Raw genomic sequence first — 16309 nt, 5'->3', positions numbered from 1 at the left:
CTTCTCTTCGGGTCTCCATACTCCATAGGGACGGTTGACTAGGGGAGCACTCTCCTAGTACTCCTAGAACTCCTTTGGTATACTCATCACATGATCCACCATCTGGTACCCATTGGGGATTTTTGTTGATTGTAAAGCAAGTGTGAGCGGACCATACTCAACAAGTATAACATGAGGGGATGCAAGGCTCAAAAGGCTAGACACGGCTGAACTACAGTAAACACTTTTAGTTGGCCATATTTTATTTATGAAACCTATGTTGCTAGGTTATGATTAAGCTTCCAAGGTGAAAGTATAATTAACATCAAGATTAATCATCACCCAAACCATCCATCAAACCATCTATCTCGAAAAGGAACTAGGCCGCTCGTGTCCATGAGCATGGCTGATATATCAGTTTTAAAACAACTCTGCAGAGTTTGTACACTTTCACCACAAGTCATGATTGCCCATTTCCCAAGGCGGCCAACCTCTTGACTCACTTCCAAGGTAAGTTAGCAGGGATCACTATGAAGCCTTTCACTAGTTGTTCTAATAAGTAGCAGCCGCTAACTGGCAGCAGCACTGCTGTGACACGGCAGGGCCAGGGCAGCCAGACGAAAATGATGATATCTCTGTCTTCTTGTAACTTATGGACACGAAATTTTCTAGAGGCGTGCATAAGTATATTATGCACGTGTGTGTTAAAGGGATTGAGAAACTAAATTGTGGATTTCTAGGAGCATGCATGACAACAAGCCATGCGGTGGCTGCTAGCGAGGGACAGTGGCATGATCATGTGGAAACTTCATCAAAGTTGACCGAATCATGAACTATAAAGTTTGAATTGCAATAGACAACAACATATGAGGCAGAGGGGAATGTGTGGGTTCTCACATTGGGGAATTGCAACAGCTGGTGATCCGGTTGACGGTAGTCGGTAGCAGCAACGGGTGACGATAGGGCCACTGACCGTTGAGTATCATGCACCACATGAGAGATCAAGATATGGATAAGAGGGTCATAGAAAGCTAGATCAGAGGGGAAAAGGGAGGGTGACCTCACCATGGCCTGGGGCATGGGATGAAGTGACCATGGGGATCGCCGTTGACAGCTTGTGTGCTCCGGTGGGATGTCGACAAACGGGCTGCGATCCTTCAATTTGGGGCCTTCCTGTGTTGCAAGAGAGAGATCAAGAAAGGGGTGAGGGATGAAGAAGGCACTGCACAGAGACATAGGGGAAGAGGAGCGACATTACTATAGGTGAGATTAGCGGTGGTGGTCTTCGTAGATAGCTTGCTCGGTCTTGGGGATGATCACTACAGTAGCAGAATGGAATTGCAGCAGCAGTGGCTTTCCTATTTATAGGAGAGCAAAGAGGGAGATGAAGTGAAGTGGTGTCCATCTTCTTGTGCGTGAGAGAGGGAGGAGGAAATGTGGTTAGCTGTTATGTGCATGCATGCAATTGAAGATGGAGTAATGCAATAGAGATAAGAGAGGTGGGTCTAGGAAATAAACAGAAGAATGAATGTGTGCATATATTTCTGCACAAGGAGAAGGGAGAGGCGTCCATGGCGGAATGGGAGGAGGAAGAGAAGAGACATGGCTGTCCTTTAGTTATTTATTTGAGAGGATGTGGAACCTGATTGAGTAAAGGGGGGGATTAAGGGAGATGTGAGACAAGGTGATTAAGGGAAAAACTAATTGTTGCTGTTATTTTGGATGAGAGAGAGGAGGCACCATGGGAGAAGAGAGGAAGAGTGGAGAGTAGACATCCATCTGGTTGTGCGTGAGGGAGAGTAGAGGAAACATTGCTGTAAAGGGATGCTATCAAGAGAGGATTAAAGAGAAATTGAAGAGATGCATGCAAGGCTAGGGAGTTAAGAGAGTAGGCATTAGATGAGGCTATTTTTGCATGAGAGGAAGAGGAGAATGCGGTATAGGGAGGGAATATGCTGGCTGCTACTTATCTTTAACTTGCACTATTCAATAGAGAAATTGAAGGGAGTTATGGTGCTGATTCCATGCATGATCAGAGAAGAGGTGTAACACCCTAGTGTTAAGCATGCATTTGGCATTGGTATTACATGAGCACAAGCATCATTGATCATTCATGAGCATGAGCATCTCAAATTGTATCTCTATGATTGCTTATATAACATGGGTTGTCACTAAATGCTTTACATATGCTAGGGTTTACATGTGACCAATGTATAATATGCTTGTGGGACCTTTGGGTTACCCTAAACATGTTTATAATGTCATATGGAACAACTTTGGTATTCATGACTTGAACCAATTTGGCCTGGTAAAGTGTAACTTACCATTTTCAAGTTGTATGTTTGACCTAAGTTGAACTATAGCATAAGGTGCTTGCATGGCAGTGCACCCTTAAGCAAAGTTGTAGTACTTGACTAGAGTAACAACTTTTATTTTTGGGTCAAGACCTAATTCAGTGAGTAGCATGCTCAAAAACAGCTCTCAAGTAGCAATAAAATACTGTTCTAGCACTTGAAATTTTTTCTAAGTCTAGAATTGGTTTACAGTTTCAATGTACCTGTGTTTGACGTGCTGTAGCTCATTCACTAGGCTGATCTAGACAAAACTCATTTAAGCAAAGTTGGAGTACTCATGTAGCTCTACAACTTTGATTCTTATAGTTTTTGCTGAATTGCCACAGATTTGGAGTTATTTGATTGCAAACTCATGCTGTCAGTTGGGCCAAGAGGGGAACTGAATCGGCTGACCTGATTCAAACTGGCGTCGGTCATGGCAGATCATGCATAGTGCGCGCCCACCGTGTGGCGCCTATACTCTACCATTGGCCCCGCAACGCCGTTCTGAAGTAGAGGAACCCAACGACGTGCTGCTGCTACTCCCATTTCGTAACTCGCTCGCTTCCCTCTTCTCCACGCCGCACCGAAGCGACCGCGCTCGTCATTGCTACCACCATGCTCCAACCGCTCGCATGCTGTCATTGCTGCACCACCATCTAATTCAGCTCGCCAGTAGCTCCGCTGTAGTCACCTCTTCCACCTCGACCCGCTTGTCCCACTTGCTGAGCCTTGGTAATCGTGTATTTTGCATCGCCGTCACCACGATCTCGTTAGAGCTCTACCGCACGCTCAGCTTACCGTGGTCACACCGTTGCATCGCACCTCCTGTCCTTCTCTTCTTTGGTCTAGAGTCTCCTTGTGATCCTTGTGCTTAGGCAAGAACTAGGTTAGATGCTACTGCTTGGTCTTGTGGGAACGCACCATCGCTTTCGCCGTGGCCGCCATGGCACTCGATCTCGCCATTGCCGAGCTGATCCATCGCCTCCCTTCTCTTTCATGCGCATTAGGTTGAGTAAACCTAGACCTAGCGGATGGCATGATGGAGATCTGCCTCTCGCCGTTGTCTAGCCAGAACACCAAGAGCACCACCGTGCTCTGTGCACCGCTGCCGCGGCATACACGTGGTCGTAGCTCACCGCCGCCTCACCGGAACCCTAACCACCTGAGATAGCTTTGCTAGGATTCCACGAAGCCGTAGCACACCTCACCAGAGCCCGTGATGGCCGGAGAACACCGGTGTCCCGCGACACCCCCTCTGCTGTCCGCCATTGCCACCGACGAGGGTGGTCTAGTGCACCGCCAGTCCAACGAGGGGCACCACTGGGTGCGAGGGAGTGCGGGGAGTGCAACCATGGTGATGCTACCACCAGAGACCTCGCCATCGACGAGCTGTCGCCGGTCAAACGCCGCCTTTGTTCTGGTTTGCTGATGCGTGGGTCCTGCTGATAAGTGGGCCCCATTTGTCAGTCACTGTGTTTGCTTTGATTTTCTTATTTTTCATAGATTTGAATACCAACTTCAAAAATTCATATCTAGAGCTAGGAGTGTCCAAATGGAGTGAACCAAATTTTGTTGGATTCATCATGAAGTGTAGTATTTGATAAAAATATGAAACTTACTGTTTGGCATGTTTTTATAGGAGAATTAAATGGAGCAAGATAAGTGCTTTTAAATTGTTTGTAATCTTGTAAAATGCATAACTTGAGCTAGGAAACTGATAAAATTGTGATTTCAATTTTGCTAATCTTATGTTGACTTGCTCTAGTTCGAAAAAATGTTGAACTTGTAGTAAACTTGATTGGAGTAGGGTCTTGCAATTTATATTTTAATAAATTGTGTTTTTTGAGGAAATTCATAAGGATAAAAATAAGTAACATATTGCCATGCAAATTTTTGTACAGTGTTAGTGGGTTTTAGGGAAGCTAAGAAAAATATGAAATCGATTATTTGACACTTTCAATAGGGATAACTATTTTCACTAAAATTGGCCCTTATAACTTGTCATTTATGTGGAGGGTGTTGTACTTATCCAAATGGCATGAAATTTGTACAATAGACTATGGGGATCATATATGAATCACTGTAATTTTGTCAGAAGTTATTGTGCAATTTTGATATATTTTTATTATTTCACCTTAGTGTCCAAATAAATTAATAAAGGTATTTAAATAATTTATTTGGGCTTGACCATCATATTTTCTAGAGTGTGTATGATGCCTATGAACGGTTGGTACCTTTGATTGTGCCCAATTTTGATTTCTTGTATGCAGTAAAATATTATGGCTCTAAAATTCAATTATAGAAGTTGTTTTGGATAGATTCTATTTCTAGGTGTTTTGCATAGGTAAAATGTAGTTTGTTGTAAAAATGGTTAATAACAAAGTTGTAGGGAATTTCTTTATCTAGCTTGTTTAAAAATTTTAGGGTAATAGGCCAAGTAGTTTGAGAGTTATAGCTGTTAGAATTTGGTCTTCCAAAATACTTACTCTCTGGAATTTCTGGAGAGACCTGGGAAGTTTACCTATTTTGGCTTGGATAGTAGTTGAATCAGCTTTTGGTGATTAAATGAAAGTTGTAGACAATTTTATAAGATTTCTAGAAAGTGTAGGATCATAGCATTTGGTTGAGTAGAACTCCAATTATGGTCTAAACTTGTAGCTGTTGTGTTGTGGTCCAGAAATAGACTTAGTGTGGATTCTTGAAATTTCTAGAGAAGAGATATGCACCTACTCAGTAAATAAGAATTTAACCTTGTTATCATCCTAATGACCTAATATGATAGTCATCATTTAACCATGCGCATTATCATGACATATCATCCGTGACCCTTCTTATGCATTCATGATTCTCACTTTTTGCATATGCATGCAATAGATGCGATGGAAGAAATTACCGTGTTGGAGTACGAAGCCGATCCCCAGGAAGAGCATCAGGAAGTGCAGCAATAGGTGATCCCAGGAGAAGGCAAACCCGATGGTGAATAGCTGCCCGAGTGCCCAGATGACCAGCTCTCAACCTTTGTGAAAGGCAAGCCCTGGAGCATTTTAAGCCTCCTATGTTTTCGAACTATCAACTTGAGTCCTTTTATGTTGATGCATTAAGTACTAGGAGTTGATTGGAACCACTTGCTGCATACATCTTCCTTGTCCATATATATATATATATACATATATATATATATATCTTGTATCCTATATAGGTTCATGATTGAATATGTGCTTAGCCATGCTTAGTTGGTAGAAGCTGGGTGATTACCTGTCACCTGCATAATATAGGCGGATAACTAATCACGGTTGGCTATATGTGCTAGCGTGGAATATAACCATGTGTTAATGAATAATGGAGACCAGGTGGGATCGTGATAAAGAAGCAACAAAGCATGGAGGTCTTGGGTGCCTATTTATCCCCATCATTGTCGGTTAAGGATCGATTCGCTGTACGTCCTCATGTCATGTTGAATGCATGCCTAGCACTTAGTTGGCTGGATCCGATGATACGACTGTGAAGCCGAGTTGCTCAATTTAGGCCAGTCTCCGATAAGTGAAAGTGCGCACACTAGAGGTAGTAAGGATGTGTAGAGAGCCAATGGTGTGAGTCTAAGGGTGGGACCGTGTCCCGATCTTCCTGGTAGATTAGTAGAATCTCTGAGGGTGCGGCGCTGATCAGACCCGTGAGTTAGTCCTGAATTGTACCAAAGGTGACCTAAGGCTACCTTCATGGGGTGTGCCTCAGTTTGTGTTAGGAATAATTTCCCTAGCTGGGTAGAAATTGATTCGAATCACCGTCTCTCTCGGATAGTGAGAATTTGACTGAGCAACGGCAACGTAGAAGCACTAATTGAAACTTGATGGTTATGATGATGCTCAAATTACTCTTATACTGGATATGGTTACTAATGCTTGTTAGCTTAATCAAGTGATTGCTCTAGTATAGGTACTAATCTAGAGATGCTTAATTGAATAGGTATCCAAATTGATGCTAGAGGTACTAAATCTCCAAGTTATATTACTTAAGCTTTTATGCAAAATGTTGTCAAGCTAACTCCACCTCTTAAAGCCATGCATACTCCTTGGTGTCTTATTATTTTGGTTTATGAAGGGTAAGTCTAGCTGAGTACATTCTCGTACTCAGGGTTTATTCCCATTTGTTGCAGATGACGTGATGTACCATGGTTATTGCAAGCACTGCATAACTCCTACTATTGATGGAGAGTAAGACCAAGGGCATGGTCATTCTATATCATCTCCTCTATGTTCTTTTGTTGGAGATGATCCTAAACTGGCTATGTATTTGAACTATCGTGATGTTGTTTCAAAACTATGTTGCTTCCGCTACTTCTAAATTTGAGTTGTAATAACACTGTTGAAACTCCGATGTATGAAAACTATTTGTGAACCTATTGTAACATGTGACTGGTTGTGTTGAATTTTGGACGATCTTGGTTTGTACATTGGTTTGTTTGAGATCCCTCGTGATTTTATCGGACTACCGGGTTTATATGGGTTCAAGTATGATGGTTTGATCACTTCGGTAATTGCTATTGTACTTGTGCTCTTATAAATTGGACGGTTCTGTTATAGGAGATGGCGCATGTTTTCACTGGAGAAAGAGAGAGGGCTCGACCAAGGAGTGGGAGAAGGAGAGATTGGTGTTGGGTTGTGTTATGCTTGACCCAAAACAAGAGGAAGAGAGAGGACTAAGTCCATTAGCGAAAAAGAGCAAGTGGGGCTGCTATTATTCATGATAGAAAGAGAGAGTGGGTCGGCATAACCCAAATTGAGATGAATTTGGGTTAGAAAACAAAACAACAAAGAAAAAGAAAGAACAAAGATCAAACTTTATACCAAATTAAGATTGGTTTAGAGTACGGTAAAAGAATGGAAGAGGAAGGAAAGATTAGACATGTGATGACTAGGAGTAGATACAATGATGTTTGGGTTGGGATTTTGGAAAACAAGTTTGACATCAAACCCTAAGCGCATTTGGAAACATTGAAATTCATTTTCAACCATAAGACATTATGCAACAACAAGAAATGCAACATACAGTTAAATTGTATTCCCAAAATTTTTAGAAACTCACGTTTTTCCGCTATCTAAGATGTCAACAACTTAACTAAAGTTGGAAAATTTTAGAAAATAGTAAAATCTTTTGTTTTGTTTTTAGAGTTTTCTAGTCACATCCCAAAACATGAATTTTGGGGTGTGACAATCACACACACACACACACGCCATGCACACATAGCACTGGGTACGCTTAGGAAAATACTAGCTACACCCGGTTAATGTACATAGAAGGCTATAAATCCACTTTCCTAGCTTAGAAAAAATCCTAGAAAATTTGTAAATAAACTAGATGTATTAGGGAATATAATCATATAGTTTACACCTATTTTCATGCACCAGAAAATACATGTAAAATTCCATCTAGTTAATTAGCTATAGAATAAACTTATAAAATACATAACTTTTCCATCCTATCTCCTTTTTAGGTGAAACCACTTCTAGAATTCATCTAAAATCTGGCACTATGCATTCATTCTAGTACCACCATATTGTTCTATGTTTGCTTTTCCTCTTTTATTTTGTGTCCGGCGGTAGTCTTATTCAATAGCTACGCCGATAGACGACGGTGACTACCAGGAGAGCGAAGACCCCGACTACGAGAACATGCCAGAAGTAGCCAACAGCGAAGGCAAGTCCTAGCTCCCCCCTCCCTCTACCATCTTGCTTAACTATCACTAAATGAATAACTTGCTTAATTATTATCTTGGATTATGAGCTCGGTTATGGTGAAATGATTAATGTTGAATTAAGATAAATGGTTATCTTGTTGATTTATGAGCTCCACAATATAGATAAATTTAGGGATAATAATTAATGGAACTTAAAACTTGGTAAACCTAAAACTAAACACCGACAGGGGGTGAGTGGGGATAGCTTATGCGGGAGAAGTTATCTTGGCGGGGATGCCTAGATAGGATTCCCAGGAGATGCTCGCCTCGGTCACATAAGGACCAGTTCGTAGCCCCTCTCGCCTAGTAAGATGTTACGTATAGCCACATGTCTATATGGGTAGATTTGATCTCACACCCCATTAGATAGAAGTATAATATCTACTAGGAGGCCAGTGTTGGCAGTAGAATATCAGGAGCCAACACGGATGCTATGTGATCTTCCGTGGTCTGGTTGGCGTGGTTGCTATGTGATCTTACATGTTAAACCCCTTGACCTTGGCCACGTTCGAGCCCATTTTTATTATTGTTTATTTTGATGATTTGGTATCATCGGCACTATTATGTTGGGATGATGTGGTATCGTCCGAGATATTTGAAGGGATGATGTGGTATCATCTGGGATTATGAGATGGGACGATAAGGTATCCTCCTAAGTTTAGTGTGTTTTCCAACCCCTGAGAAGCCACGGTAGAGTTATATGGAAGTCTAGGGTAGCACCCAAGTGGGTACGGGGTCTCGTTCATCCTATTTCAACCACTGATCATGGAAGGGATTGTGCCTATCATGTGGGGAAATGTGTACACCTCTACAGAGTTATTTAAATCTATTCGAATAGCCACATCCTTGGAATGGGCAGATGCTAGGATGGGATACTATGATTAGCTTAATTTTATGTGTAATGAAACTGGTAATGTAACTTGACTCTAACCCGGGGACTAGTTGGAATGGTAATAGTCCACTAGGACCCAACCCTTAATTATAACCACCACCACGCCTCTATTTCCACCCTATGGTTAGGGCTTGCTAAGTACGTAAGTACTCACCCGTTGTTGACTCACAGACTTCAGCACTAAGGAAGACCAAGACTACAATGAGGAAGCACGCCTCAAAGATTAGGAGTTATGCGAAGAGTCTAATTGTAGGAGATGACATCGAAGCTAGGGTTTCAACCACGCTCAAGCTTGCCTATGGAATAGGTTATCGCTACGCTGTAGAATATCATCATACTAGAGACCACCATGAATAAGTGCCGCTCCATGGTATTAGTTTTCTGCTAGCCCTGTAAGCCTATGACTATGCCCTTAGGGCTACTATTGTAGAACCCTTTTTAGATATCAATAAAGCTTGGAACCTTTCTTTTCAGCTGTGTACCAATTCTATTGATTTTGTGCATACTTGTGCATGATCCTGGCGCAAGTATAGATACACCTAGGACTCTTAGAAATGAGGGGCTGATAGAGTGGTATCAGAGCTGAGCTTGATCATAGGACGAAGCCCTAGGTTTGGAACGCGTATAATAACAGTAGTTATAGTAGGATTAATAACACCCCACCTGGTAATACTATAATGAATGAACTTTTCCTATTATTGCTTCTTTTATGTTGTAAAATGTTTCTAACCCATGTGGTGAAATTTTGCAGCAATGGACGACGAATGGGAATGTTCAGACTGCTTGATCATTTGTGGATTTCCACCGCTCCTATGGGAGACACTCCAGCACTTGGGATACACTAAGCCTCCCATGTACTACTGTCGTGAGTACGATGAGGAGGGTGTACTCAATTGTGAAATACACCTGCATATCCCAAAGCATCCATCATGTCCCGCATTCCAGCCCCGGTATATCATAGTATTTGGATGAGAATATCATGATACAACCCAAAAAGCAGCACGCCAGGCTCTTGTAGAATTTTGTCAAATATTCAAAGAAGATATTGAGCACACTCCGACCAGATTCTTTCCTGTGCCGAACCAGACCACTCCCATGTGGTGTGGAAAGGTTCGGGATTTGGGAAAAATCACCCCCCAAGCACCAGAGTAAGTATTCAATGTCAGATACATGCATGCACTCGACACCATCTATGAGAATCAATAGAAGGAATTAGCAGGATGGATCACCAAGGTCACAGAGATTAGAGACGAGTTACGCCACACCACCATGGAGTTATATCTAGCAAATCAAGAAAGGGTAATTCTAAGGCGCAAGTTGACTGAAAGTCACCAGGAAATGGACACACTCTTACAGGATCCGCACATCTGGAAGTGTGTAAAGAAGATGAAGAAGGGAAGAAACTAGACCATACGATCTACAACCATAGGCACATGAAGTGGAATACCAGTCTACGACCCACAGCACCCACACTATGTGTCGGTGTTTTTTACCAGTAGATATTTAGTTCTTGGGGAACCCCGCTTGGTGTGAAGAATAATCACAGATGGAGACGAGATTTATATTGGTTCGGCCCCTTGGGAAGTGAGTAAAAGCCTTACGTCTAGTTGCTACTCTTGTATTGCTTGTATTCGGCGAGATTGTTGTTACAATGTAGTTATGCCTATGAGAGATTGGATGATTACAACGAGGGATGTTGCTAGCTATTTATATCCATGTTCAACTTGCCCTAAAAGCTAAGGAGTCGTGCCCTAGTCAGAGTCTTGGCGCAATCCGGAGATATCCTTCCTTGAATTGGGTCATCGTGGGCCTTCGGGTCGTCTTTGATCCGGAGTCGGTAGTCGGCAATATGGAAGTCAAAGTACCTGGGGTTATAGCATCGACATAAGCCCCCAAGCTTGTCTGTCAAACATAACTTGATCGCCTACAAGTAGTTAGGATCGTCTTAGCCGGGTGGATTGTTGCTCGAGTACCGTGAGGTAACCTGGGTTTCCACTAGCGACTTAAGTCCCGATTACGTGCGAACCGATAAAAGTGCGCTATTGGGAGATGAGCTTGTTCTAGTGCCATCCCTGGGTCGTCCTGTCTTGTCAATCCCATTTCACACACAAGCTAGGTGGTGCGTAGTCATTTGTCAGTCGAAGCGCTGCATCGGCTTAGTTTCCCATGCGCATGGTGGAGATTTAATTCCTTTTTAATTGAGACGGCGGTTGAAATTCCTAGAAAGGTGGCTTGGTCCTATTTAATCAGGCCTACTCATGGTGAATCTGCAACATCCATTCCCAAATCCCATAGCAAAGATGAGGAAGAAGACCGCCGGCCGCAAACGTCCCCACAAAGTGCCGCACCTGCTGCTCACGTAGTCGCCCGGCCAATCGGCCACGGTGGCATCTCTGAGCAGTTTGTCGTCACCTCCACCGTCTATGCCTACATCTCTGACATCTTCTGGATCCCCAACACCAGCAGCGGCATTGCCGCTGGCCGTGTGTCACGTGGTCGAAACCGTGGCAAGCATGTTGTTTGAGTCAGTGTTAGAGTACGGGGGTCTCTGGTGGCTCGGGTGGACTCAGGAACACAAGAATCACGTAGAGAAGATGCAACGATTTATCCTGGTTTGGGCCAATTCGGTCTCTACGTCCAGCAGCTGATGATCCTTATACTCAAAAGCACCCAAAATCTACGGGGTTACAATAGAGTGTAAAGGAAGAAGATTTGGTAGGGGGTTAGCTCGGTGCTAATCCTAAGGTTGCCTCATCGCCGGTGGAGTCTCCCCCTTGTCAGAGAGGAAGGAGATGGTGGGATGCGGTGGAGGAGAGGATCTCGGTGCCCCTCTCCTGGTTGCCTTGCTCTCAGTGCAGAGCGGAGGTAGATGGAATGGAATGGAGTGTTTGGTGATCAAACTAGGATCTTCTCCTCTTTAGATCCGACCTTATCCCTTATATAACGAGATAGGTCAAGTATAAGGTGGTTTGGGGGGTTTTAGTCTATGGTCTACGTGTGCCGGAGTCTAGGAGGGGCTTGCAGTAGTGCGCCATGGACCATCGAGGTGTCTTGGCGCCGAAGAAGCCTAGGCATCATCCGGCTGCTCTGTTCTGAAACTCTACGTGTCAGAGGTTGTCGGCTTGGACCGGCCTCCCTTGGGTGAGACCTTCTGGAGTCTTCTTGGTGGCGAAGGAGGTCGGCTCTAGGGGCTGATGTGCGGGCCCGGAAGCCCTTGAGCCCCCGGAGGCCACAGGAAGCTTTATCTTCTTGTGTCACGCCCCGGTGTCACACCCGGTTTTCCAAACAATACCAAGCGCTAACTATATGTGTGCCCAGGATGTCCACATGACATATATAGCGACAAATATGGAGAATATCAAGAATAATGCATTATTATATATCGAAACATAGTTACAATAAGACTTACAACTATTACAAAGCATAGCGGAAACTATTCTTAATCTTCTCTTTGGGACTCCATACTCCGCAGGGATGGTTGACTGGGGGAGCACTCGCCTAGTACTCTTGGAACTCCTTTGGTAAACTCATCGCTTGAACCACCATCTGGTACCCATCCGGGATTTTTATTGATTGTAAAGCAACTGTGAGCGCACCATACTCAACAAGTATAACATGAGGGGATGCAAGACTCAAAAGGTTGGACACGGTTGAACTACGGTAAGCACTTTTAGTTGGTCATATTTTATTTATTAAACCTATGTTTCTAGGTTATGCTTAAGCTCCCAAGTGAAAAGTATAATTAAGATCAAGATTAATCATCACCCAAACCATCCATAGAACCATCTATCTCGAAAAGGATCCAGGCCGCTTGTGTCCGTAAGCACGACTGATATATCAGTTTTAAAACAACTCTGCAGAGTTTGTACACTTTCACCATGAGTCGTGATTGCTCTTTGCCCGAGGCGGCCAACCTCTTGACCCACTTTCAAGGTAAGTCGATAGGGATCACTACGAAGCTTTTCACCAGTCGTTCTAATAAGTAGCAGCCGCTAAGGTTTCGGATTGACCAGGCAGATATAGATGCTCTCCTCTGAGAGTGGCACACTTATGACCACAGCCCAGCACACACCATGCCAGGACAAGAGCTATACCAGAGCTGGCACCCCCCTCTTGCCCTTTCGATAAGCTGCTGACGAACTAGAACAGATCAAGATACTAGGCTAAGACCAGAGCCATGTAGTTCTTGCGGTTGTACTGTAAGTCCTAGGTTGCCACTTTAAGATTCATTCCTTATGGGCAGACTAGAGCACCCAAAAAGGCCCAATGCTCTAGCCCCCATGTTGCTAAAAAGCATCATTTTAACATTGATTCCATAAATCATTAATCAATATTAAAATTGTAACATTTGGTGATTGCAAGCTAAGCAGAACTACACATATGCATAACCCAAAGGTAACAAGGAATCAAGGTACAAAGATGCTAGGTAATGTCCTTAGGGGTTCATCATATTAGACACATGCACATGAAAGACGAATATATAGTTATTAGGTAACAAGGGTCCTCATGTTACACTTGCCTTCCAAAAGCTTGCCATCCAACTTTCCAACTTTTCTGGATCATCCTTGCATAGCTTCTTCTAACGATAGAAGCAACCATCACAGGCATCATAGGCAAACCTAGAAACAATACATCAATCATTATAAAACAAGATATAGAAGTTTTAAACACGTAGGACTTAGAACTACGATCACTGAGCGCAAAAACAACTAAACGGAGCTATGATTAAAAGACATGAAAGATCGAAGGTAAAAGCTAGAAGGTTTGATAAATGATAGGGATAGAACCGACATGATGTATGTGGGCTAACTTGAAAGATTTAGAGAACATAAGGATTTATTGATGAACGGCAAATGATTAGAGGATTGTATACAAGATGGGTAGGACATTATGAAGCATGAAGTGAGCATATGAATATTAAAGAGCTAGATCACACGAGATGACTATGAAAGCTTGATGAGAGAGGGAACACATATACATGGCATTGACTATGCAAGAGTGAGATGGTATAATGATGACTAAACTGAGGTGAGGCATCAAAATCGATAACTGGAATGTTGTGCTTCAGTGGTGATGATGTGGTTTAGGAGATTTGATTTTGGCTTGCATAGGTTGGGTTGATAAGTTGATGATTAGTTCATAAAGGACTGACGTAACTGGACAAGGGCAGCAAGCATAAGAACATTAATATCTCCAATGTTAAAGATCATATGGCCGATCCATATTTTGTAGACATGTGGAGAGATATTATACATATTGTGGTTGAAGGGCATGGCCACTGGGGTGATGAAACAGCGGGAATGCACATGTTAACTAGTAGCAGTCTGCCTGCGAGGCTGCAGGGGTAGCAAGCACAAAAACCGTTATATCTCTTTTGTCTTGCGTTCTCTAGCCAAACAATTTTGTAGGGACGTGTGCAAGTATATGATACTCATGTGGTTCAAAGGAATTGACAAAGGGAGGTGTGGATTGCCAGGAATATGCATGCCAACCGGCCATGCAGTGGCTGTTTGCATGGGACAGCAACATGCTCAAAAGGGAAACATCACTGAAATCAACGAAATCATGGTCTATGGTGCATAAATTGCAATAGCGATCAACATATAAGATAGAAGGAGATGTTGGATGCTCACATTGGGGTTCATGGTGGTGAGGATAAAACCAACAGCGGTAGCAACAACAAGAGAGACAGAGGTGGTGGTGCCGCATACACGGAACAGCTGGTGGTAGCAGCTACTATGGAATCGATATCTCGGCCACTGCTGCTGCTATGGATAAACCAGCCTGCAGAAACATATGCAAGGATAAGAGGCACGTGATGCTTGAAGGGTTTGAGGATTGGACTTCTGGATTATTGGGGAACGCCAATACAATTCAGGGCAGCCTAGCTGCCTGGACAGCAGGGGTAGCGTTCACGAAAATGATGATATCTCTAGTGTCTCAACTCCTATGACAAAACCGTCTTACATAGGTGTGTTCAAGGATGGTAGATATGCTGCAGTCAAAGGATTTGATGATTGGAGGGCAGGATCTCAAGGAACATGCATGCCAATTGGCAACAGCGCTGCTGTCCGCAAGGGACAGAGACATGATTGTGAGGAAACTTCGCCAGAATTCGACCACGCCTAAATTATAGCACGTGTTCTACAATGAGTAACATATAAACACGATGGGGAACATGATGGTGGTCCTCACATCAGGGTTAGCTGTAGCAGGAGATGAAGTTGACGATGGCTCGCATCGACGATGGGTGATGACAGGGTCTGCAATCAACGGGACAGCGCCAATTCCACTTCATAGATGATCTAAGCCACATGAAAGATCAAAGCGATGGATGAAAGGGGCTTGAGCAGAAAGATCAGAGAGGGAAGAGAGATGGACGACCTCACCATGTTTTGTACAGAAGCAGCGGCGATGGTGGTCGGCGGGGTTCTGCTGCAGGTCGGGGAGACGGCAACGCACACCGGGGTGACCTCCATGAAGCGCTGCAGCACCATGGTTTTCCTTGAGATGTCACAACAGAGAAGGGACATGATGAACATGAGTTTCTCAGTGAAGAACAGAGAAGACCATGACCCTTACCGCAGCATGATGCGAAGGGTTCCAGAATTCCGTCCATGGAACGAGACGTGCAGCAGCAAAACGGATTCATCACAGCGAGGGCACTCCAATTTGATGGGGAGGTGGGAGAGGGAGGTAGAGGAAGAGGAGGGGGCGTCCATGGAGGTGGGAGTGGAGCAGTTGGGGAGTCCTTCTGTTGTGTGTATGCAGAATGAGAAGGAACGGGGAGTGGGTGTGATTAGGGGAGGGAGAAGAGGTGTCCAGGTGCACTGTATTTGAGAGAGGTGGGCAAGGGATTAAAGGAGAGAACAAATGCTGCTGTTTTGCATGATGGAATGGGGAGAAGGCGTCATAATAAGGAGGAGAGGAGCTGGTCTACTCACGTGAGGGAGGGAAGAGAAGATAGGTGCACCTCTGTTGCATGTATACATGCAGAAACCGAAGGGAGAGGGTGGAGTACTTCTGCCCTTTACTCATACAATTAGGGAGGGGATTAAGGAGGAATAATAAACATTAAGGGCTGTTTTTTCTGCATGAGAGAAGGGAGCTTGTGCAAGGAGGAAGAGAGGGCGTCCTGATGAAATGAAGAAGAGGGAGGGCCATGGCTATTTTCTTCATGCAATTGAAGAGCAAGAGAGAAACTAATGGAGTAAAGGAGCATGGTGTGTCTAGGCGATTAAGAGAGGAATGAATAGGTGCACATATTTTTGCATGAGGATAAGAGATTGGCGTGGGGCAAAAGCACGTGAAGATGCATGTCTGTCCTTTACTCCTATATTTGAGAGAAGGTGGAATCCGATGGAGTAA

The 16309-nt window shown here is 43.7% G+C and overlaps 1 protein-coding gene across 11 annotated transcripts; it reads right to left on the bottom strand.

Moving 5' to 3' along the window:
- LOC136472798 (uncharacterized) lies at window positions 1–15803 on the bottom strand. Of its 11 annotated transcripts, none has more exons than XR_010762425.1 (6): window positions 15524–15803; window positions 15326–15445; window positions 15137–15204; window positions 14575–14725; window positions 13461–13560; window positions 12305–12487 (listed from the first exon to the last, which is right to left on the bottom strand). XR_010762425.1 is itself a non-coding variant. In XM_066470504.1 (4 exons), the coding sequence occupies exons 1-4, from the start codon at window positions 15661–15663 to the stop codon at window positions 13521–13523; spliced, it is 363 nt and encodes a 120-aa protein (XP_066326601.1). In that variant the 5' UTR covers window positions 15664–15803; the 3' UTR covers window positions 12505–13520. The 11 variants fall into 11 exon arrangements, 1 of the variants encoding a protein (XP_066326601.1); XR_010762422.1 differs by having other exon boundaries at window positions 15137–15246; window positions 15331–15445; XR_010762420.1 differs by having other exon boundaries at window positions 15331–15445.
- Window positions 15804–16309: the final 506 nt, after the last annotated feature.

The sequence above is a fragment of the Miscanthus floridulus genome, chromosome 8, assembly GCF_019320115.1.
Source record: "Miscanthus floridulus cultivar M001 chromosome 8, ASM1932011v1, whole genome shotgun sequence".
Classification (NCBI taxonomy): domain Eukaryota; kingdom Viridiplantae; phylum Streptophyta; class Magnoliopsida; order Poales; family Poaceae; genus Miscanthus; species Miscanthus floridulus.
Note: the sequence above shows the minus strand (reverse complement) of the source record. Positions and strands in the feature narration are given on the sequence as shown.

Excerpts from the sequence above, each read along its gene's own strand:
- LOC136472798 (XM_066470504.1), bottom strand. The coding sequence starts at position 15,663 with ATGGACGCCCCCTCCTCTTCCTCTACCTCCCTCTCCCACCTCCCCATC. Across the intron at positions 15,446-15,523 it reads ACCCTTCGCATCATGCTGCG|GAAAACCATGGTGCTGCAGC; the intron begins GTAAGGGTCATG and ends TGACATCTCAAG. Across the intron at positions 13,561-15,136 it reads CTGCTACAGCTAACCCTGAT|GTTTGCCTATGATGCCTGTG; the intron begins GTGAGGACCACC and ends TATTGTTTCTAG.